General features: G+C 40.6%; 1 protein-coding gene and 1 long non-coding RNA gene across 3 annotated transcripts in view; one reads left to right on the forward strand and one right to left on the reverse strand.

The window, feature by feature from the left end:
* The window catches only part of tspan7 (tetraspanin 7), a 105,617-nt gene extending 97,548 nt beyond the window's left edge, over positions 1–8,069 (reverse strand). Inside the window, exon 1 of the mRNA XM_073045559.1 lies at positions 7,905–8,069. Coding sequence (XP_072901660.1) covers positions 7,905–7,985 — 81 coding nt within the window. The 5' untranslated portion in view covers positions 7,986–8,069. The remainder of the gene's footprint in view (positions 1–7,904) is intronic.
* A 492-nt stretch (positions 8,070–8,561) lies between these two features.
* LOC140727793 (uncharacterized) lies at positions 8,562–25,039 on the forward strand. 2 transcript variants are annotated; one of them, XR_012098927.1, is made up of 3 exons: positions 8,562–9,173; positions 11,550–11,716; positions 24,931–25,039. It is a non-coding gene; the product is annotated as an uncharacterized lncRNA (long non-coding RNA). The 2 variants fall into 2 exon arrangements; XR_012098926.1 differs by lacking the exon at positions 24,931–25,039 and adding an exon at positions 12,994–14,786.
* The last annotated feature ends 588 nt before the right edge of the window (positions 25,040–25,627 follow it).

Genomic DNA, 25,627 nt, shown 5'->3' on the forward strand with positions numbered 1-25,627 from the left:
CAAGTTGACATATGGTTGTAATTTTTACTATTGCAGGAAAAGTGCACATGTGAATATGTAGATATGGATGAAGTTCATTCCTGCTGCCACTTCTTACCCTGTTCATTATCTAACTGCCTGCAAACACTCAGAACTGAAGAACATACACCAGGACCAGGCACTGGTAAAACCACATTTCTGCAAAGAAGGTATAAAATTGTTATGTTAGAAGGTACACGATCATTGAGTTAATTTTAAAGTTATTTTCTTTGGTTCACATATTTAATGTTTACCAAATTGAAAATCAAGTTTTTGCCCCTGAATTTACATGTCAATCTGAGTGTACAAAAGAAATATTTGTCAACTGTAGGTTCACCATCATCACTGATAATAATGTTTTCCCAGCATGTGAAAAATTGCATTTATTTATCTGTGCATATGTGAATATTGTTTCAGGCATGATTTTATAATGTAAGCAGTAATGACAAAGCTGCTCCTCTATTTTCATGCTAAATTATAAACTGCCAATGGTGAAATGGTGCCAACACAATCTGCAGTAACAGCCTGTTAATCTCCCTTGAATAATCTGGTTGAAATTTGTGATGACTTTAGGTTTTGGAGCTGCAGAAATATAAATACGGCTATTCAACAACTCTGTAACTATTTGTACTCTGCATATAACAGCACGGAAGGAATAACAGCTTGCCAGAAATAGTACTGAAAAGAATAACTTGGTGACTCAGCAATTCTTACACTTTGAATTATCTATATTAGCTGATGCTTATTCTATAGAAAATAAACTTCTGACCCAGAACAGGTCAGTACATCAATATACAGAGTTCCCCTTTACGAGGCATGTTTGTGAATCTTTACATTTTAAATAGCGGCTGGAATTACAAGCTGACAATGGCGCAAAACAGCAAACTACCTCAGTTGATTTGATATTCAGGGAGTAGCACTTTACACAGATTTGTTGAACACAATAGCATTCTAGTTTTGTTGAGATGCACCTTTTCAGCAAAATCTCACTTACTGTTTTCAATCCTTTGTGTACAACCCTGCTAATTAATGTTCTTTATTAAATAAACTGAGATAACTTACATTCTATGTTCTATATAAAGCACAGCTTTACTGAATACCAGACACACATAATGATGTGCTTTTTAAATGAATGCTTCAGTAGCGAAGACTGGATCATCTAGTTATCCATTAACACATTCCAACTTCCAGTTCTGTTAAATTCTTCTGAGCTAACAGACCGTGGATCAAAATAGGACCTTCTGTGATTTGTATTTTCTGAATAAAGTTGTTTAATCCTCAAAAGATTTGTATATTTGTGGTCTTATAAAACTAACTGTCAATGTGCACTTGCAAAATGCCAATAAACCTATCCTGCATGTGAAATTGTTTGGAAATAACTAGCAACAGATTTTCAAGATGTAAGCCAGATGTTGCAATTTTAACACCAGCAAAACTGTCAGTGTCGTTTGTTACTGCCATACAAAACAGTTTTAGGATAAATGACATCATTTTACGCGAGAGCAGAATACAGAATGAATAGTATTGTTATACTGCCAAGAAGTTGGGAGTTCACTCTCCATTACAGTTCCTTTTTCTCCAAATGACTTCTTTACAAACCATTCCCCCTCTCTCCGGATTATGATCCATCCCTGATCAAAATGGTACAGATGCCCTGGCAACTCTCTATCAGCAACACTGCAAAACGGGTTCACAAGAAGCCTCTGAGAAAGCCCAGCAACGACACAAAACATCTACGAAACCCTAAAGCTGATGTTTCACCAACTAACATGAGCTAACTTAGTGCAAGATGAACCTTGCATGATTTTTCAGACTTTGCTCTCCTGTCAGGTCGGCCTACAAGGTCATTGCCAGAGCTCACAGGGGAGCGACTGCTGATTAAAGAAAAGTGCGTGTCTGGAATAATCCGATTAAAAGAAATATTTAAAATGCTGATTCAAACAGCTCTGTTAAACTAAATGTGTCAAGTTACCACATGGTTGACTATTAGCATCATCTTGCTTTCCATCTGAACATGCTGCGATCAAAGATTTGCTTGATTTATTAGCAGAAAAAATCTATTATAAAAATAAATCCAAAATTCCTCATGGTTATTTTTGAATAATGCCCTTGATTATATTCCACTCAATAATGACAAAGTAAATATAGCCATCATACTGAAGAAAGTTAGTGATACACACATTGTATCTATGTGCCTTTTTAAAAATATCCCATGGATCCTAGCACCTTGAAATAATTTTCAGTTGAATCTTTCTTACATTATAGTGATGATGCACACAAAAAAGACTTAATGGCTATACACTGCTTTGGAACATGGTAATGCCAAAAGGCAGACAAACTGAGTAGTGGGAGATTTCAGTAAAACATTCAACACGCCAGAGGGGAGGAGTTATAGAGTGGTGTTCACATATCAGAATAAGGCTGGCTATTTAGGAGAAATTTGTTTAATCAGGGGGAGCGAACCTTTGGGATTCTGTACCCTGAAAGGCTATGGAGATACTGACCAAACACGAGGAAATCTGCAGATGCTGGAAATTCAAACAACAACACACAGAAAATGCTGGTAGAACACAGCAGGCCAAGGGAGCATCTACAGGGAGAAGCGCTGTCGACGTTTCAGGCCGAGACCCTTAGTCAGGAGATACTGACACTGTCTTTGAATAAACATAATTTAGGAGATTTCTGGATATCAGGAGTATCATGAGTTCTGAAAATACAACTGCTGAGGCAGATCTGCCACGATCCTGTTGCATGGCAGAGCAAGGTTACAAAGTGCTAGATGACTTGTCCTTGTTTCTATTCCCTGTCTTCTCAAATGGATCCAGTTCATTTATCTACCTAGCTAGCAGTTTGATATAAATGCTGCTTACACAGTCCTCACCTTCTGTCTTTATAAACTGGATGAAAATTCTACTAGGTTTATGTAGCTTATTAGAATTCGCCAGCATTACAAGGAAGTTTAGGTACAATTTACATCCAACCACAATCAAGTCTCAGCTAATTTTTGCATTGTTTTAAAAATATCAGAGCCAGGCCCTCCCTCAATTCCCGTTTATAGAGCTTTGAGAAGTATGTTCAAATTTAGCTTTGACTGAGTTTAAAAATACTTACAGATCACTTTTGCCATGTTTTAAATGTTAAAATATTTATTTTAAAATATTATTTTCACATTTTTTCAAAATTTGATATAGCTTAGTACATTTCAGTTATTGAAATTCATTAAATGTTATTTTTCTGATAGAACCATTTTCAGTTGCATTATTCTGCTTCAAGTAAATATACCATTTAACTTAACAAGAAATTGCACAAATTCCGGGTAGACTTTAAATATAATTATACAATTTTATGAGGGGAAATTTGAAAAAGAAAATCAATGTGGAGATCAAGTACATCTGCACACAGAATACCAATTATGTACAAAGCAGAAACTGTAATTACTAATGCCCAACATTTGGTATATAGTGTTGGTTAAAAGCTATTGCCTCTATGACCCACATAATGCTGTAAATAAAATGAAGCTGGTTAAGGAGAATCTATTACGTATTTATGAAGGGTAATGAATTGTTAGCTAAATTATTGTTTTATAAGAGCTCTGTTAATTGTTGAAATATTAATAATATTGACATTTCACCTTTCCTAAAATGGGATTCAAATGCTCTCCTTACTGAGATGTGTAATTTATTAAATGTTCCTTCTTGGAAACCAGTAAGCACAACTGAAGGTGGAATGGGCATTAAAATAAATAAAGCAGAACAAAAAAAAATTTGCTTCTCATTTCACCTGGTAATTTTTAATATACATAGAACGTTTATTGTAACTAGAAAAGCAGTGGTGTAGTTTTTCCATTAACTTTCTCAGACAGGAAACTCAATACACTCAGTGGCCACTTTATTAGGTACACCTGCTCATTGATGCAAACATCTAATAAATTAATCATGTGGCAGTAACTCAATGTATTAAAGACATGCAGGCATGTTCAAAAGATTCAGTTAGTGTTCAGACCTAACATCAGAATGGGGAAGAAATGTGATCTAAGTGACATTGTCTTGTGAAATGACTGTCGGTGCCTGATCGGGTAGTTTGAGTATCCCAAAAACTGCTGATCTCATGGGATTTTCATGCACAACAATCTCTTGAGTTTACAGAGAATAATGCAAAAAACAAAAGAAAACATTCAGCTGGCGGCAGTTCTGTGGGAGAAAATGTCTTGTTAACGACAGAGGTCAGAGGAGAGTGGTCAGATAGGAAGGCAACAGTAACACAAATAACCACTCTTTACAACAGTGGTGTGTAGAAGAGCATCCCTGAACAGGCAAGACCACACCGGGTTCCATTCCTGTGGCCACTGAGTGCCCATCATCAGATATTCCCCAATTCCAATCAGAAGGCAGAAGTAGCCCTGCAGTGGTTCTAAGCAAGCTGACCAGTTGATGTGCTTGATAAACAAAACACTTCACAACAATCTAATACATAAAAGAAAATGGCCATTCTTACATTTTATGGTCTTAATGAACATTTAAAAAATTCCAGAAAGTGTTTCTAATATTTTGGGTATCCAAAACTACCAGACAAACTGCATAAGAGATAGCCATCCTGTTATGCTACTATTCAGAATCCTAGACGTTGCAATGGATACAATGCTTTCTCAAACAAAAGTTTAGAAAAGCAGATTTTTAAAAATTACAATTATAATTAGTGTACTTACAAATATCATAGCAAGCTGCATAAATGTACCAGCTTTCACTGAACCGTAGCTGTACATATTTTTTGCACCAATACATTGTTCAAAATGCAAAGACAAAACATATTGGAGTATATAACTTCATACAGTTCAGCTACAATGGTAAATTGTATTAATTATTTCACCTGTAGCAGCACATACGCCCTTGAGATGCGTTTTCAATTTCGTACCTACTCATTGACCACAGCTATCTACCCAAGCAATGGCAAAGATTGTTGCAGCTCCAGTGACTGGGGTTCAATCTCACCCTACCAATGTGTGGTTTTCCATCATATCTCCCACATATCAATGACGTGCTGGTAGATTAATTGGCCATCACGAATCTTTCCTCAGTGTAGATAAATGGCAGAAGTATCAAAAAGGTGAGCTGATGAGTATGTGAGAGAGAATAAACTGCAGAGCAAGAGGGGAATGGGACTGAAAGATTTTTCTGCTAGGACATAACTATAGATCCAATGTACTTAAAATCCTTCTTCTGTATTGTAAATTGTAACATTACCTGTCACCATAGCTGCTCTATTTCATTCGTTGCTGAAATCCTTTTATATACTTTTTTTAAGAATTAGAAAAGCGATATACCTGTATCCGCCATTACTTTATCATTTCCTGCTAGTCATCTTATGAACAGACTCTTGTATCTAGCACCACTTTATGTACATATAATCCATTAATGTATCTTATGTATTTATATTTATTCTGCTTTTTATTATTGTGTTCTTTATCTTAGTGAGTTATTTTATACGCTTCAGTGGAGCGCTTTAGTTTATACTCTTTACACTTATGTACTGGAAATGACATCAAAGAATCTTGAATCTTTAGAAAGAGTTTAATTATAGGAATGAGGGAGACTCTTTGCAAGTGTATTACGGTAATCATCCCTAGAGTATTGTAAATAGCTTTGGTCTGTTTAGCTAAGAAAGGATGGTTTACAGTGGGAGTGAAATGAAGATTTACTTGACTGGTCCCATAATTGGCAGGTTTACCACTGGTGGAGAGGTAGAGTAGACCGGAACAGTTTTCCTTAGTGTATAGAAGAATGAGAGGAAATGTCATTGAAACTTATAAAATTCTTAAAATTCGTAAAGGACTCATCAGGCTCAGATGTAGGGAGGATGTTTTCTCAGAAGGATGAGTCCATGACTAGGGAACACAATTTGACAATAAGAGGTTGAATTCAGATGAGGATATTTCCTCCCCCACTAACAGGATAAAGAGATTAGAGAGCAGTGAACCTTTGAAATTCTCTAGCCTGAAAGGCTGTGGAAGCCCAGCTATGTTCAAACTGCAGACTTCTGGGCATTGAGGGAATCATGGGATATGGTGATAAAGCAGAAAAACGGTGCTGAGGTCAAGTATCAGTCACGATCCCAATGAATGGCAGAGCAGACTCCAAAGGTCAGCAGGCTTATTCCTCCTGCTATTTCTAAACATTCTCATGTGCTTATGTTATCAATTTCCTGGCCTCCTGTCTTGCGTCCACCCACAGGTCTATCATTGATATTTTAATTTGTAATGTCCCTTTTAACCATTGCTTCTCCGTGTGCTTACTTACTCTTAATCCTGTAAAATTCTTGTCTTTGTTTTTAAATCCCTCCGTGGACTCCCCCTTCCCTATGTTGTAGCTCCTACTAGCCTGGATCTCCATACTCCTTCATTCTGCATAGTACCGTACTGATTTTTCACCATTTCACTAATGTCCTCAATGCTTTGTCTGCCAAGGCTCAGGTTTCTGGAATTCTCTCACTTCATCACTCATCCCCCACATTCCAAGAATGTAGCTCGGTTTCAGATTTTGTCTGATATTGATCGTGCTGACTATATTTGAAATATAAAATATAAATGCAATGGTGAAGAATTGAAGATCTGTGAGGTTGCCAGTACCATTTCTTGTGCAAAAAAAGCACAACTATCCCACCAGTATACCTTATGAGCTTGCAGTAATGTATGTTACCTCTGATTACCAGCTACTGTATCTTGCAGAATAAACAGAAATACCACACAATGCTGTAAACCTTCCAGATGCATTTTCATTTCTCTGTCATAAAGACTCAGCAAAACAACCAGATACTGTAAACCAAAACGCTGGATATGATGAGACTAAGTGTAATTGCCATATTGCAAACACTATTATTTACATAGTTGAAATTAAAATGTGTATTAGCAATGTAGCTACCAACTGCCCACAGTAACGTTAAAAAATCCTCAAACATTGCAGGTTTTAAATAGAACCACCATATTTCATATCTAGCATTAATTAGTTACTTATTATTCCAATGCTCTGCTCCGGACCTAAAACTAAACAGATACATTTATTTAACTCAATTTCCTTCTTAATCAAATCATGGCAAAAATCCATTCACTGGAGAAAATGTTGCATCAGTAATAACTGGAGTAATTCGGCGCCGATCTTCCAAGTTATTCCATCTTTCCAAAAGCCTATCTGAGAAATCTATCATGCAGGTGGAAAACACTGCAGTCGAATGGCATGACAGCAAATAACGTCGACTGAATTACTTTAAAGCGTTTGCTTAAAAATATCCAACAATGCGACTGCTATGCGTCTCTGGTCTGTTATTTCAAGATAGACGAATTGTGTAATTAATACAATTGTCTAATTGTATCTAAAAAGGAAAAAATAAATACAATGGGAAAATGAAGCAAGTTGCCCAGCTTGCTCTCGCTACCGAAGAATCCTAAGGGATATGATGCTCCACCAGTGAAAATTCGCAAAATAAACATGACTAAATATAAATGATCAGTCGGGAAACTGAGCAAACAAACTTGCAGGGTAGGGTGGATTGATGGTGAGGCAGGTTCAGTATCAAACTGAGGATCTTTCATGTTTGCTGCAGTAGGGTTCGCGCATCACACAGCAACCAGTACGCCGGGGTTAAAGACATCTTGAAAGATCACCGTTTGTCTTTCAATCTTATCACTGCACGGATTTTTTTTCTCTCTGTAAAAATTATCAGTTGTCAAATACATCCTAAATCTCGACAAGTAAATAAGCGATTCGATCCGTTTAGCAATCTTAAGCTTTTTTTGTGTACCAAGTGCACGTCGCAAAGCAAAATGCAATTCTCATTATTTTAGTCCATTTTACATGACTGGGATATTTAGGGAAAAAAAGGAAATAAATCCTCACCCAGAAAACGAAGCTGTAGATGATAAGGAGTGTTTTAAGACACGTTATCACCGGTTTAGTCTCCATTCGCCGCGATGCCATAATAACCTATACGTTGACGCACCAGTGCCTCTCGTCTACCTCCCCTCCCAGCGCCGGGAGACTGCAGCACTCAAGCCATTCGGCGGCGGCGCTGCATCACGGGGCCAATCACTAACCCCCATTACGTCAGCTCCGCAATGAGCCCAAAGCGTCCGCTGCCCAGCAGCGCGCGTATTGCCGACAGCGTGATCCAGCGGAGCTGCGCCTGGTGAGCGGGCGGACAGCTCTGCGCTGAGACCAGGCTCGCTTTCGCGAACTTGGGGGTGAAAGTAGGCAATGTGATGTTGGTGACATGGCCGTTACGCGTAATTCTGGAAAATGGACGGCAAGCCCAAGGGAAACAGGACGCGAAACACAGGCTATTGGAAAACATTTACATAATGTTTGCAGCACCATATGTTCAGTGGTGTTATTTACGTATGAAGTGAGCCTCCTCCTACTCATACTTCGCACCAATAATTATCAGATTTCTTTATTCCTAATGTAATGGTTGAATCTCTTTATACGTTGTGGAATAAGAAGCACGCTTTTTTCAAGTTTGATTGCTCTCAACAAAGAGAATACGAAATAAAAATGAGGCTGATACTGTAGGCGAGTCGCCAAACATTGCAACAAATGGGTGCTGTTCCCTCGGGTTCAATGTAGTCGGGTAATCCCGTTGTCTCGGGCGCTGCTTTAAAGGAAGGCGATGAATGTGTGAGATGGAAATCAATTGATAGAGAATAGAATTTGCCTCTGGATTGTTGCACCCAATAATCAATATACGAGGAATACTGGAAAAATTTGAGGTCATGGTCACGAAACGAGAGATTTAAATCAGATGTTGATAAATTTGCCGACATCCAAACGACTATTTTATAGTAGATTTCGAGACATCTTTCAAATTAGATATTATCATTCCGTCGTTTCAAAGCAATGCCGGTAATATTATTTTAAAATAAATACTGACTGAAGAATTTCCTGAACAGCAACAAATAGTGGCTCGAGTTTTCCGCTGATCTATCTATTGCAAAAGACTACTTTAATATGTACGGAATGGTCTTAATTAAGAAAGGGTTTCCTGCCGCAGACAACATCCTGCTCGACCTTTCTTTGCTTACATTTGACATCACCTTTGGCACTACTGATGAAAATAAAGATCTTTTCACCTTCTGCCACAGGACCCTGGCGTCATCTAGTTTACTCTAAGTATGCGCCACTCACTAATACCAATTAAAGTAGTGCTTGCATGAGTTGGCGAAATGCTGTGCTAAAAAAAAAGCTCTTTCTTTGGGGGAAAAACATTTCTTCTTTACGGGTCAGTTTTTGAATACTCATGAGATCAAACTCAGGTACAGAACCAAATGCAAAATATCAGAATAAGAATCAGGTTTATTATCGCGGACGTACGTGGTGAAAGTTCTTGTTTTGTGGCGGTAGTACAATGCAATACATAAAATAATGCTGCAAATTTCAATAAGAAATATAAAAATTAAGCAAGTAGCGCAAAAAAGAGAAAAAAGTGGAGTAATTTTCATGGACTGTTAAGAAATCTGATGGCAGAGAAAAGCTCTTGCTAAAACGTTGAGTGTGTGTCTTCAGGCTCCTGTACCTCCTCCCTGATGGTAGTAATGAGAGGTGGGCATGAACAGGACGATAAGAGTCCTTAATAATGGATGCTGCCTATTTGAGGCATCACCTTTTGAAGATGTCCTGGATGGAGGGATGGGTGGAGCTGGCTGACTCTGCAGCTTCTTCAGATCCTGTGCACTGGCCCCTCCATACCGGGGGCTGATACATCCGGTTAGAATGCTGTCTGCGGTACCTCTGTAGAATTTCGCCAAGAGTCTTTGGTGACCAAATGTCTTCAAGCCGCTAATGAAATATAGCTACTTCTTCATAATTGAGGTCAGCGTGTAACTCCAGGTCAGGATCTTGAAAAGGGGGGAAAAAAAGAGATATTAAAGATAGAAACAGAGCTGTTTTCGAAGATGCAAGCAAAGGAGTCGCTGTTTAGCGCCATCTTGACTTAGCTCCGCCTCTCCACTACACACAGGCATAACTGTAGAAAGAGTAAAGCGGTGGTCTGAGGCCGCATCCTCGAGGTTAATTGTCAGTGATGAGATGGAATTTCCAATCCACACTGACTGCGGTCTCCCAGTGAGGAAGTCAAGTGCAGGTGAGATACAGAGGCCCAGCGTCTGAAGCTTGCTGATTGGTACTGAGAGAATGATGGTGGTGTACGCTGAGCTGTAGTCAATAAATAGCAGACTGATGTAGGTATTCCTGTCGTCCAGGTGGCCCAAGGCCGAATGTTGGCCCAGTGAGACTGCATCCTATTGTAGACCTATTGTGGCAGTAGGCAAATCGCAGCCAGTCCAGGACCTTGCTTAGGCAGGAGTTAATTCTAGCAATGACCAACCTCACAAGGCACTTCACCAGAGTAGCTGTGAATGCTACTGGGTGATCGTCATTGAGGGAGCTTCCCCTGGTCTTCTTGTGTGATTGATGCCCTTTTGAGGCAGGTGGGAACCTCTGACTTTAGCAGTGAGAGATTAAAGATGTCCTTGAACACTCAAGGTTTTCAGTGCCTGCCTGGCACACCATTAAAGCCTGACACCTTGCAGAGGTTCACCCTCTTGAAAGAAGTTCTGACTTTGCCCTCTGAGACAGAGATCACAGGGTCACCTGATGTGGCAGGGATTCACAGAGCTGTGGTTTTATTCTACCTTTCAAAGCATGCATGCATAAAAAGTGTTCGGCTCATGGGGATTGAGGCACCATGGTTATTTATGATGTTGGGTTTCTCCTTGTGGGAAGTGATGGCCTGTAAATCCTGCCATAACTGAAATGCATCTGATTCTGTCTCTAACTTCACTCGGAATTGATTTTTTTTTTGCTCTTAAGATAGCTTTCCATAGGTCATACCTGGACTTCTTGTAGATTTCTGGACCACCAGTTTTGAACGGCACACTAGTCGTGGCAAATAACAGCAGAGGGTCCCATTCATTATGTTATTTCCAATATCCATTTGCTATACCTCATTCAATATAGTTGTCTTAAAAGGATGTAATAATGATGGGCTATTTGCTAATTCACTTTTTATTTAAGAAATTATCAGGCGCTTCTCTTCCACATTTCCTTTCCCTGTAAGATGCATTTACATATTTATAATGACTTCTGGAAATTATTTTCAATTATATAATTAAACTAGATTTTACGTTCCACATAAGCATGATGGAAATAAGAATTAAAATACCTTAAAACACCATATCTGTAAATACCTTAAAATATCTTCACTCTTCACAGCACTGCCCCAGATTTACAACAATAGTTCCACAAATAATATCATGAGATTATTCATGGACATAGTTCACACCAGAAATACAGCTTTGGTAGATGCCAGATGAAAAATACCACCTTTACAAAATTAGGTATTATAGTCTACTTTTTCCTCTTTTTTATTGTCTAATACTATTCTAACTTTGTTCTTTCTTTGATTTATCTTCTAGTCTTAATCCAATGGGAAATATAATTATCCTGTTGATTAATCACTCTCTGATTTTCTTTTGTCTGTGTTTTTAGGTGACATCAGAACTTACCTGGGAATTCAGTTACCAATCAAAAACACGTTCTACTAAAAGCTTCATCTCAGCAGTTGTCACTAGACACGAGCTCTTAACTCAAGTTCTTGAAAGACATGCAAGACTGCCAAAAAAAACTCCCCTGAGCAGTACAATTCACCATTAAATGTGAGTATATTATTAGCCCACTTTACTAAATATACGATAATACTTCATACAGTAATTTTACCATTTAAAGGAAAATTTCAACAGCACTTTCAACACAACTGGTTAGCCCTCTTAAGTCCATCAATGGCAGGTCCTGATAGGTGCCTGTTCTTCATCAATAGGCAATGTCCTATGACTCCCCTTGCTGAAGGAAGTCCAATGAAGTGAGCTTAGTAGGTGCCCATGTTTTACATATGCAAATCAGTTCTGAGTACCAGGGTACATATCACCAATGTATTGACCCAAATCTTCACATAGGTGTGTGGGCTTCTCTTCGCCATCGTGTTGGTCATCAAAAAGGTCAGTGAAGGTAAGGTAATCAGCATGAACAATCGCTTCTCCATCTCCATCATCCTCAGCATGGGTGATTCCAGGTTGAGCCCATTGCTGTACACCCTACTCACACATGACTGCACGGCCAAGCACCCACGTAATCACATTGTCAAGTTCACCTTTGACATGACATTGGTGGGGCTCATCACCAACAGTGATGAGACAGCCTACTGAGAGGAGGTGGAAGTAATGTTCATTTCACTTCCATGTTGCTAACTTTCAGCCACTATGCCATGTCACCAGTCACCACCTTCCCAAAACTTCCTGCATCTGTGAGTCCATCTGTACCCTTTCCTGGACTCTGCTTTTTTTCCACTGCGGTCCATTTCTATGTCAGATACTGTCCAGTTAAGAGGAATAGTCCTCTTTATACAACTAACGCTGAAGGAATGTATGATTAGAATTTGTTATTGTTCAGACTAAAGCTTGCTAGATTTGCCTGACACTAATGTAAGTTGAGAATTGTAAGATGTGCCTTCTAAAAAGGACAAAAATGTGGGTAGGTAGTTTAAAAGACTTCTCAGGGCATCTTGCTCTCCAGCTCATATCCAGTTTGAATACTCTTTAAGGAGAGATTTTTCCTGAGAGTGCAGCCAGAGGATGCCATGGATTAGGAGCACAGGCTTTCAGCTGGGATATTATCTGGCCCCATAATCTTTGCCGTATCCAGTGCTCTCAACCATTCTTCATATCATGTGGAGAGGCTGGCTGCTCTCTTGGGGAGGATCTCTGAAGAAAGCTGAGATGTATCATTGATCAGAATCAGAATCGACATATCACCAGTGTATGTCATGAAATTTGTTGTAATGCAGCAGTAAAACATAATAATAAAAAGCTTTCATTTACAGTAAATATATATATATATATATATATATATATATATATAAAAAATTTGTTTTCTCCAGATAGCCATGAAATGGAGAAAAACCATGGGAGTTGTCGATAGAAAGGACATCAACCACTGCCCCCCCCCCGCTTGAAATAGAAAAAAAAACAAAACTCGCAAACTCCAAACCCCCCACCCTTCTCTCGCACAAAAACTAACAGATTGCTCACATGGAAAAAGACAGCTGGAACAGCAAAAAAATGAAACCTCCAACCCCCTCCCTGGCAAAAAGAACAGTGACAATCACATCAAACCTCAACCCTTCCCTCACAAACAAAAAACTATCAGATTGCCCATGCAGAAAGACAGCAAAAAGAACATCAGACCCCATATCCCCAAGTCCTGCCTGGCACAAAAAGTAACATATTGCCCACTCGCCAATCGACAACAAGAAAGAAAATACCAAAAACTGTAGGAGATCAATATAAAGTACAGTGCAGTAATCAAATAAATCTCAGAACTTTGAAAACATTCTCCCGTTGAGGAGTGTGGCTGCACAAACTCGGTCCTTCTGTGAAGAGCGACTGATATGACAGGTCCGATTGCCATCGACCCAACTACCAATAGCTGTCGACTGTGAGGCCTCGGTGGAGAGCGACTGCTGACTTCCTCCGCATTCATCTCAATGCTTCAATCTTCCTTGATGCTTCGAAATGGTTCATGACCCCGCGCCCTGTCTCTGGTTTTCTCCATGAGCCCTGCTGCTGCTGTTAGTTCACAGCACTTCGTTTGCCCAGTTTTGAGCTGCTTGACCTGTTTTGAAACTATCCCATTTAGTACGTCGGTAGTGCCGGACAACAGAGCCGAGGGTGTTCTTGTTGGCTAGGTGGGACTTTGTCTCTCACAATGTGTGTGTGGATGAGGTCAAATAAGTTTATCACTTGTGTTGTTTCACTCACTAACTGCCATAGACCCCGTGTGGAAACCATCTTCTTCAAAACTTGACTAGCAGTGTTGCTACTAAATCACTCTTGGAGCTAGACATTGAAATACACCCCCCGTTTTGTGCCTAGCTACTTTCAGAACTTCCAAGAGTTGATTAACATAGAGGAGTGTTGACCCATCATCTGAAGAAGGAAAGTTTGACCTCACATTTTGAATGTAATGTTTGAAGCCTTTCGGGATGACTTTATCCCACCTGTAAACACCATGACATCCCTTTCGGTGGGTTATATGGAATACATTTAAGATTTAGACTGAATTGAATCAAATTGGTTTATTATTATCACATGTAAAGCTTTCTTGCACACCGTTCTCACAAATCATTGAGGCAGTACAAGGCAAAACAATAGAAGAATGCAGAAAAAAGCTACAGAGAAAGTGGAGTGTAGGTAGACAATAAGGTGCAATATCATAACAATGTTTATGGTGAGGAGTCCATCTGTCATAATAGGAAGCAATCGAATGGTTTTATAACCACAGGATAGAAGCTGTCCTTCAGCCTGGTGGTCCGTGATTTCAGGAGTTTATAACTTCTGCCCAATGGAAAGAGGGATGAAAGAGTATCTGGGGTGGGTAGGGTCTTTGATCCTGCTGGTATTGGAGTATAAAAGTTGCATTGTTTGCTGTGTAACCAAAACTATGTAGTGAGCTTTGAACTTGCTATTTGCTATGCATGTATCCAATTTAGTAGGAGAATGAAATCTTAAGAATGTAGAAGACAATGGCGTGTTAATGAGAGGTAGCTAAGAGATGTAGATTAGAACATGATTAAGTCAATGGGTAGAAACAATAGTGGCGGATGTACTTGTGATACGCAACTGTAGACCGATTGGATATGCTAATGCAACTAAACCAGGAGATTGCTGTAAAAAATGCTGTGTCCGGGGATCGGTGGGCAATCAGCGACTAGCTCAATGACTGTCTCAGCTTTGATTTGCAAATTAAAGTTTAATACTTCTTTAAGAATCTTCTGCGTCTCCTGGTCGTTTGTGGGGCACGAGAAATCACGACACTGGCTGCCTCACTGAGGCAGTGAGAAATATAGACAGAGTCCATTGAGGGAGGCTGGATTCTGTGATGTACTGAACATTGTCCACAACTCTCTTCAGTTTCTTATGGAACAGGCAGAACAGTAGCCATACCAAGCCATGATACATCCAGATAAGATGCTTTCTTTGAATCACCTATAGTAATTAGAAGGGTCAATGCAGACATGCCTGAGGAAATAGAGGTGTTGATGAGCTTTCTTAGCTGTGGCTTCAACGTGCTTGGACCAGGATAGACTTTTGGTGATGTCCACTCCTTGGAATTAGAAACTCTAAACATCAGCACGACTGATGCAGGCAGCAGCATGTGCACCACTCCACTGCCGCCCTTCCTGAGGACAATGACCAGCATTTTGCTGACATTGAGGGGAAGGTTGTTGTCATGACACCATGTCACTGGACTCTGTACCTCCTCCCTATCCTTCGACCCACTGTTAGTTGAGATACACTATGGTGATATTATCTGCAAACGTAGAGAGTTAGAGCATAATTCAGCCGTGCAGTCATGAGTGTACAACGAGTAGAGTGTCATAAATAAATCAAATACATTGTAGGTTAATAATAATAATATACATGGACAATTTGAAATTATACACTCCATCAGTAAAGGTAAAACAATTAGTTCAAATAGTAGAACCATTTTCTAAAGTTATAAACTTGAACTTCGGAGTAGATAAGCGCAGAACGTTAAAAATAATAAAAGGGTCAATAGAGCTAGTAAAATATAAAACAGAGCAGCAGGATACAGTACAGAAATCATTAAATGGAAAACACCAGAAATATGCTGAATTAGAAGAGGAAATTGAAAGATTATGGAACATGAACAATGAAGTCCTGAAAAGAGAACTTAGAGAAAACTGAGAAGCAGGACCTCCCAGGTAGTAATTTCTGGATTGCTGCCTGTGCCACGCACCAGTGAGGGTAGAAACAGGATGATTTGGCAGATTAACACGTGGCTGAGAAGCTGGTTCAGCTGGCAGGGCTTTAGTTCTTGGATCACTGGGTTCTCTTCTGAGGGAGGTATCACCTGTTCAAAAGTGACGGGTTGCATCTGAACCCGAGGGGGACCAATATTCTCGCGGGCAGGTTTGTTAGAGCTGTTGGGGAGGGTTTAAACTAATTGGCAGGGGGGTGGGAACCGGCGTGACGGGACTCAGGATAGGACAGATGGTAATAAAGTAAAGATAGCGTGCAGTCAGATTGTCAGGAAGGGCAGGCAGGTGATGGGACTTAGTTGCAGCCAACAGGCTGAGTATCAAATCATTAGGGATGCAGAGTCAGAAAGGATAGCAAACACTATACTCAAGGTGTTGTATCTAAATGCATGTTGTATAAAAAATAAGGTGGATGATCTTGTTGCATTATGACAGATTGCCAGGTATGATGTTGTGGCCATCACTGAATCATCCCTGGAGAATGGTTGTAGTTGGGAGCTGAATGTCCAAGGTTACACATTATATCGGATTGATAGGAAGGTAGGCAGAGGGGGTGTTGTGGCTCTACTGGCATCAATAGGCATCTGTTAGTCTCATGAGACCATGGATTTGCGCAGGTGTTGTGATGGAAAATAACTGGTTCTTTGAGTCTCAACAGTAGAGGCCTGGACACGCACAGTTTTAATAATAAGGAATTTATTTACAAGGGGAAGTCGGGTCAACACAAGCAACTACAATACACAGGGAGCAGTGTGGGGACAGGGTATGGTTACACAAACAAAGAACAAGGGAAAAGCACTACGACAGCTAACCCCCTTGATCTTGGATAGCTGCGGCTCCCTTACCAGGACAAACGATAGACCTTCCCAAACATAAATCAATGCACTTACCTCCAATGTGGTGGTCTGTAAGAGAGGGCTAGCCAAGGCCAAGTCTCACCTTTTAAAGCATGGGGCTGGGCGCGTTAATCCAATTAAGGTGACCAATAATTTAGGTGTGTATTGATTAGTTGGGAGGGACCAAATGTTGATTGGCATGTGGTGTGTCCTCCGACCAGCCAGGTGGCAGTGCATTTGTCACGTGGCCGGTATCTCTGGATACAGCAGGTCTGGGCAAGGTTGTATGGGAGACCGGCAGTTGTCCAAGCTGCAAGCCTTCCCCTCTCCATGCCACCGATGTTGTCCAACATCTAGGACCCAAACAGCTTGGCACTGGTGTCATCACAGTGTTGTTAAATGCCTTGCTCAAGGACACAAACACGCTACCTCAGCTGAGGCTCGAACCAGTGACCTTCAGATCACCAGTCCAATGCCTTATCCACTAGGCCACACGCCAACACAACTGGCATCATTTCAGTAGAAAGATATGACACAGGATCAGAAGATGTTGAATCCTTGTGGGTTGAGTTAAGAAACTACAAGGGTAAAAGGACGTTGATGGTAGTTATATACAGGCCTTCCAACAGAGGCTGGGAGGTGGAACACAGGTTACAACAGGAAATAGAAAAGGTGAGTCAAAAGGGCAATATTATGGTAGTTATGGGAAATTTTAACATGCAGGTCGATTGGGAAAATCAGGTTGGTAATGGATCTCAAGAGAGTGAGTTTGTTGAATGCCTAAGAGATGACTTTTTAGAGCAGTTTGTCATTGAGCCTATAGGGGATCAGTCATACTGGATTGCATATTATATAATGAACCGGAGGCGATTAGGGAGCTTAACATAAAAGAACCCTTAGGAACCAGTGATCACAATATGATTGAGTTCAACTTGAAATTTGATAGGGAGAAAGTAAAGTCTGATGTAGCAGTGTTTCAGTGAACTAAAGGAAATCGGAGTTGGCCAAAGTAAATTGCAAGGAGCTGCTGGCAGGGATGTCAGGGCAAAATGAGGAAGGTGCAGGAAATGTGTATTCCAAAAATTAAGAAATACTCAAATGGTAAAATAGTACAACCATGGCCGACGGGAAGTCAAGGCTATTGTAAAAGCAAAAGAAAGGCAAAAAAAAAGCAAAAGCAAAAATTAGTGGGAAGATTTTGAATACACACAGAACAAATAAAAGTATGAGAAGGGAAAAGATGAAATATGAAAGCAAGCTAGCAAATAATATCAAAATGGATAGTAAAAGTCTTTTCAAGTATGTTAAAAATAAAAGAGAAATGAAAGTGGACATAGGACTGCTAGAAAACAAGGCAGGAGAAATAATGGGGGACAAGGAGATGGCTGATGAACTAAATGAGTATTTTGCGTCATTCTTCACTGTGGAAGACACTAGCAGTATGCCTGATGTTGTAGTGTGTGAAGGAAGAGAAGTGAGTACAGTTACTATTACAAGAGAGAAGGTGCTCAAGAAGCTGAAAGACCCAAGGGTACAGAAGTCACCTGGACCAGATGAACTGCATCCTAGGGTTCTGAAAGAGGTAGAGATTGTGGTGGCATTAGCAATGATCTTTCAAAAATCATTGGACTCTGGCATGGTACCAGAGGACTGGAAAACTGCAAATGTCACTCCACTCTTTAAGAAAGGAGGAAGGCAGCAGAAAGGAAATTATAGACCAGTTAGCCTGACCTTAGTGGTTGGGAAGATGTTAGAGTCAATTGTTAAGGATGAGGTATTGGAGTACTTGGTGACACAGGACAAGATAGGACAAAGTCATCAGGGTTTCCTTTAGGGAAAATCCTGCCTGGCGAACCTGTTGGAATTCTTTGAGGAGATTACAAGTAGGATAGATAAAGGGGATGTAGTGGATGTTGTATATTTGGACTTACAGAAGGCCTTTGACAATGTGCCACACGAGGCTGCTTACCAAGTTAAGAGCCCATGGTATTACAGGAAAGTTACTAACATGGTTAGAACATTGGCTGATTGGTAGGAGGCTGTGAGTGGGAATAAAAGGATCCTTTTCTGGTTGGCTGCCAGTGACTAGTGGTGTTTCGCAGGGGTCGGTGTTGGGACCACTTCTTTTTATGCTCCGTATAAATGATTTAGATGATGGAATAGATGGCTTTGTTGCCAAGTTTGCAGATGATACAAAGATTGGTGGAGGGGCAGGTAGTGTTGAGGAAACAGGTAGGATGCAGAAGGACTTAGATTAGGAGAATGGGCAGGAAAGTGGCAAATGAAATACAATGTTGGAAAATGCATGGCCATGCACTTTGGTAGCAGAAATAAACATACAGACTATTTTCTAAATGGGGAGAAAATCCAAAAATCTGAGATGCAAAAGGACTTGAGAGTCCTTGTGCAGAACACCCTGAAGATTAACTTGGAGGTTGAGTCCGTGGTGAGGAAGGCAAATGCCATGTTAGCATTCATTTCAAGAGGTCTAGAATGCAAAAGCAAGGATGTGATGCTAAGGTTTTATAAGGCACTGGCAAGGCCTCACCTTGAGTATTATAAACAGCTTTGGGCCCCTCATCTTAGAAAAGATGTGCTGGTATTGGAGAGGGTCCAGAGGAGGTTCACAAGGATGATTCCAGGAATCAAAGGGTTATCATACAAGGAACGTTTGATGGTTCTGGGTTTGTACTCGCTGGAATTCAGAAGGATGAGGGGCAATCTCATTGAAACCTTTTGAATATTGTTAGTCTTAGACAGAGTAGATGTGGAAAAGATGTTTCCCATGGTGGGAGAGTCTAGGACGAGAGGCCATAGTCTCAGGATAGATTGGCGCCTTTTCAAAATAGAGATGCAGAGAAATTTCTTTAGCCAAATGGTGGTGAATTCATTGCTACTGCAACTGTGAAGGCCCAGTTGTTGGGTGCATTTAAGGCAGAGATTGATAGGTTCTTGATTGGACATGGCATCAAAGGTTACGGGGAGAAGGCCAGGAACTGGGGTTGAGGAGAAGATTTAAAAAAAGGATCAGCCATGATTGAATGGCCGAGCAGACTCGATGGGCCAGATGGCCTAATTCTGCTCCTATGTCTTATGGTCTTATGAACAGGGTATACATCTAGTAATATCTACAACTGATATCATCCCAAAGCCACTACACAATAGGATTAAACAATTAGGCCTATGCAGCAATATTATGTAAATCTCCAGAAAGCCACAATACTAAACACTACTAGAACAGTCTGGAAGTTCCTAGCAATAGACAAATGAATGTGCTTGGCTATGCCTGTACCTTGGCTTTTGCCAGCTTGCGCTGAGAAAAGATAATAACATTTATAGAACACTTTTCATACAAACAATGTAGTTCAAAGTGTTTTATAATGGGATAAAGTGCAAACATGAATATAAAAGAAAAAATATGTTAGTAAAAAGCAAGATAGATATAGATACTTCAACACATACAAACAAGCTGAATAAACTCAGCAGGTCGGGCGGCATCCGTTGAAATGAGCAGTCAACGTTTCGGGCCGAGACCCTTCGTCAGGACTGAAACTGAAGAAGGAGGGGGCAGGGGCCCTATAAAGAAGGTGGGGGGAGGGTGGAATGTGCCAGGTGAAAAACCAATCAGACGAAAGATCGAGGAGTCGGAGAGGGGAAGCAGGGAGGGGATAGGCCGGAGAGGTGAAGAAGGAATCTAAGGGGAAAGCACTATGGGTAGTAGAAGAAGGCAGAATTATGAGAGAGGTGATAGGCAGCTAGAAGAGGAGACAGGGTGAAAGTGGGATGGGGCAAGGGAGAGGGAGGGAATTACCAGAAGTTGGAGAATTCGATGTTCAGATATAGATATAGATACTTTATTGATACAAAGGAAATCACAGTGTCACAGTAGCATTACTAGTTCACAGATATACAAATATAAGAAGAGAAGTAAGAAATAAGTTACCTCAAATAGTGTAACAGGAGGGGGTCATCATTTCCCTGGCTGTAGGTTGACTCACGATAGAGCCCAGTGGCGGAGGGAAAGAATTACCTCACATAGCACTCTTTGGATTTGCATACGTAGTTGTCTTAGTCTATGACTAAAAGTGTTCCTCTGTTCGGCCAAGGTGGCATGCAGTGGGTGAGAAACATTGTCCAGAATTGGCAGGATTTTCCGTAGGGTCCTTTGTTCTACCACAGCCTCCAGTGTGTCCAGTTTGACTCCTGTATCAGAGCCAGCCTTTCTAATCAGTTTTTGAGCTGTTGTTTGAAAGTGTCAACTGAGTCTGTATCCCTTATAGTTTTAGGTATTGTGTTCCACAGTTAGGAGCATAGTTCAAAAAGTCTGACCTGCCAATTATCTTTTGCAGGAGTTTGTTTAAATTTAAGGGCTTGGCTTGAGAGCCAAAGCAGGATTATAAACAAAAGTGATTCTGTGATATTTCTGATCCCAGAATACTGAGAGCTTTAAAAACAAGTAAGAGAACTTTATATCAGTTCTAAAAGGTACAGGAAGCCAATGCAGAGTAGTTAGGATGGGAGGGATATATTCCCTCATTCTGATTTTCGTTAGAAGTCTAGCAGCAGTGTTCTGAATGAGTAGAAGATTGCTTTGGGTGCATTGCAGTAATTTAGTCTGTTTGATGTAAAGGTTGTGGCTTTTTGAGAAAAATAATCAAGTTATTGCTTGAATAGTCCTCGGCATAGTTCTCCCAACTGGGACATCAATCCTCACATCTATAAGAAAAAGAATTTGCAAGATTATTACTCAGAGAGCTGGGCTGGGAGTGATGACCTTGCCATGACTGAATTCAGTACCAGGTAGTTTGGATGGGTTTATACATTTTCTGTTTCTGTGTATTGGTTATGATTCAAAGACATAGCCTATCAGGCCATTTTAGAGGGTCTGGGGTCAACATAAGTTAAACCATGTATGAATGGCAGATTTCCTTCCCTGAAGAACATTGGTGGGTGTTTGACCAAACCAGTGGCTTCCTGGTCATCATTATATATTTCTTTTTGTTTAATCTATAATTCTAGGCTATGAACTGAATTTACGTAAATTCCATAGCTGTGCTGGTCAGATTTGAACTTGGTTTCTTTGATTTTTAGTCTAGACCTCAGGATTACTAGCCTAGAAGCTTAATTGCTGCCCTAATTACATCCAAATTTATAGTCTTTAATAAAGAAATCTGCAGTTGGTCCAAAAATATACACATATTGACATTGAGAAAGGAATGGTCTGGTCACTTGAGAAGACAAATATCAAGTGGAATCATCCAGGGAAACACGAGATGAAACATTTGGGGAGGTGCAACAAGGCAAGTGATATCCAGTAAGTGGGTGCGCATTGAGTGCTACATGAAGGAACAGAGGGACATCAGGTTGTGTGTCCACAACTCCTTAAAGGCAGCAGATATGCCAAATAGTGTTAAAATAGCAGATATGCTTTCTTTCAATAACAGCATGATGTAAGGTTGCACTAGAACTGTTTACATACAAGTAAGTTACATGCACGTTAGACCACTAGAGTGAAGTGAGTAAGTGGCATCTATTAGTCTCGCAAGACCATGGATCTGCGCCTGGAAGGTCTCCAAGGCGCAGGTCTGGGCAAGGTTGTATGGGAGACCAGCAGTTGCCCAAGCAGCAAGACTCCCCTCTCCACGCCACCGATGTTGTCCAAGGGAAGGGCAAGGGCCGATACAGCTTGGCACCAGTGACGTCACAGGAGTTGTCAGAACGAGATTGAAGCCAACGTCGGACTGCCTTAGGGACTCCAGCTCCGGATTTGTCCTCAGGGTTTACTCCCGGAGCCTTTCCCATAAGTGGGTATGGCCGCAAGGCAGTGGAGGTTTGAAATCAGAGTTTTCCCTCTCTTAGATGGATTGTCTTCCCAGGCTGATGAGCTCCATCTACCCGAATCACTGGTTTTAAGGTGCCAGGATCTGCCTTCGCCCCTTCTCCTGTCAGAAACAGTGTCGCTGGGTTTAGAGGCTAAGCTAGACGAGAAGGCCAGGAGTTGGACTTGGTTGTCAGAGGCTATTTGAGGTGCCTGCCGTGAGGAGCACTTTTAGGTAGTGGGAGCTTGTCCCCATTACCACTCCTTGGCTAGAGTAACACATAGAAAACTAGTAACCACATCACAGGAGAGTGGCAATTGAACTAGACAGGATGCTGAGCATATTTACGAGAATCATAAACACCAATAAGTCTGCAGATGCTGAAAATCCAAAGCGACACACACACAGTGCTGGAGGAACTCAACAGGTCCACTACATCTATGGACATGAATAAACAGCTGACGTTTTGGGCCAGGACCCTTCTTCTGGACTCATGCAAATATCGTTGGGGTCAGTAAATTGTTGCTTTGAGAACAATATAGAGAAGTCAGGAAACATACCCAAAACACTGGAGGAACTCAGCAGAGAAGCCAGGATATTTTTCGTTCAAACAGAGGAGGTTGACAGGAGGTTTAACTGAAATTGAGAGGTCTAAAAAGAGTATAAAGGAAGAACTGATTGCCTTTAGAAGAAAATTCAAAACTAGGGTATATTGGTTAAAGGATTAGAGGAGGGATGAGAAAAATGATTACATTTGTGGGCTGGGGGTGTGTTGGTAGGTGTCTGGAATCTTTGCCAGCTAGTACAGGCAGAAACCCATAACACACTCACCAAGTAAGTTTGCAGCTTTATAAAACTCAAGTTAGGCTGCGTCTGGAGTATTGCATGCAATTCTGGTCGCTCCATTATAGGAAGGATGTCGAGGATTCGGAGATGATGCAGAATACTTTACAAGAATGCTAACACGAGGAAATCTGCTGATGCTGCAAATTCAAACAACACACACAAAATGCTGGTGGAATGCAGCAGGCCAGGCAGCATCTATAGGGAGAAGTACAGTCAACGTTTCGGGCCAAGACCCTTCGTTAGGACTAACTGACTGAATGGACTAACCTCTACTGTCAAGATGAAGCTACACTCAGGTTGGAGGAACAACACCTTATATACCGTCTGGGTAGCCTCCAACGTGATGGCATGAACATTGATTTCTCTAACTTCTGTTAATGCCCCTCCTTCCCTTCTTACCTCATCCCTTATTTATTTATTCATTCATTTATCTATCTATCTGTCTGTTTGTTTATTATTTCCCCTTTCTTCTCTCTCTTTTTCTCTCTCTCTGCCCCTCTCACAATCACTCCTTGCCTGCTCTCCATCTCCCTCTGGTGCTCCCCTCCCCCTTTCTTTCTCCTTAGGCCTCCCGTCCCATGATCCTCTCCCTTCTCCAGCTCTGTATCCTTTTTGCCAATCACCTTTCCAGCTCTCAGCTTCACTCCACCCCCTCCTGTCTTCCCCTATCATTTCAGATCTCCCCCTCCCACTTTCAAATCTCTTACTATCTCTTCTTTCAGTTAGTCCTGACAAAGGGTCTCGGTCCAAAACATCGACTGTACTTCTTCCTATAGATGCTGCCAGGCCTGCTGTGTTCCACCATCATTTTATGTGTGTTACAAGAATACTGCCTGGATTAAAGGGCACATGCTACAATGAGAGTTTGGACAAACGTTTTTTTTTCCTTCTCTGGAGCAGTGAAGGCTGAGGGGAGATCTGATAGAGGTTTATAAGATTATGAGAGACATAGATAGAGTAGACAATATCTTTTTCCTAGAGTTGAAATGTCTAATAACGGAGGGCTTGAATTTAAGATGAGAAGGGGTAAATTCAAATGAGATGAAAGGAGCAAGTTTTTTGCAGACGGGGTGTCTGGAATGGTGGTAGAAGCAGATACATTAGGGATGTTTTAAGGGATGTCCAGATAGGCACATGAATGTGAGGGAAATATAAGGATATGGACATTGTGTAGGCAGAAGGGACTAGTTTAGTTGGCCATTTGATTACTTATTTTATCGGTTTGGCACGATATTGTGGGGTGAAGAGCCTGTTCCTATGCTATAGTGTTCTCTAAGTACAGGCCATCCTTGGTTTTAGAACACCTAGTCTTTGGACCCATCTACATACAAACGAGTTTCCATAATATTAAGTTCAAAAGTTTGATGTACGAACGTCTGTTCTATGATGTCCAAACCAGTTTGCTGTCTGTCTCTCCACTTCTAGTAATTGTTCTTCCCTTATCAGTCTTATGTGGTTTTTGTGCCATTTATTAAACAATGTGGAAATATAGTTAACATATTCAAGAGATTTTTGTGTGTTTTTTGACATAGACAAAACCAACTGATAGACTTCTGTAAAAAATGGAACGTCTTTGAACCATAGGGATGGCCTGTGTCTGCATGTCTACTTGAAAGATCCTGACCTGTTGGGGCTATGGACATGGTGCTTGAAGGTGAGATTAGATTGAGTAAACTCTTTTGTTTGACCAAAATAGATACATTGGCATTAAGACTTCCTTCTGCATCACATTTGCTTTAATAATTTGTAAGTTTATAATGAATGATACCTCTGAATTCCTATTTAAAGCTAAGTGGAGGAATTATTTTTGATGTGGGGACACACAATGAACAGAGAGAGAATGGCATGCACTCGATCTCTTGGAAGTCATTAAAATATAATCATTTCTGAAAAAGGCAATCCAACACTTATTTTAAGTCCTTCATCGAAGGGGAGTGTGGTGTTGTGTATTTAATATTTCAGTAATACACGAGTGGTATTGTAAATACATTGTTTGATAAAGCATTCATTTTCATTTTAATGATTTATTACAGGCTAGATATAAAAGTACGTGAATGGCATGCATCTTCATGCCACCATGTTATACGTACACATCTCACTAAAGTAAAAACGAAACTATGACATGTTCTCCTGGGCTCCTGCCTTTCTCTTGCAATTAGTTTTACGTTTTGGAGTTACACAACATAACTGTGCTGATGAGTAAGTTTTAACACAAACTTCTGGTCAAGA

This window comes from Hemitrygon akajei, chromosome 5, assembly GCF_048418815.1.
Source record: "Hemitrygon akajei chromosome 5, sHemAka1.3, whole genome shotgun sequence".
NCBI lineage: Eukaryota > Metazoa > Chordata > Chondrichthyes > Myliobatiformes > Dasyatidae > Hemitrygon > Hemitrygon akajei.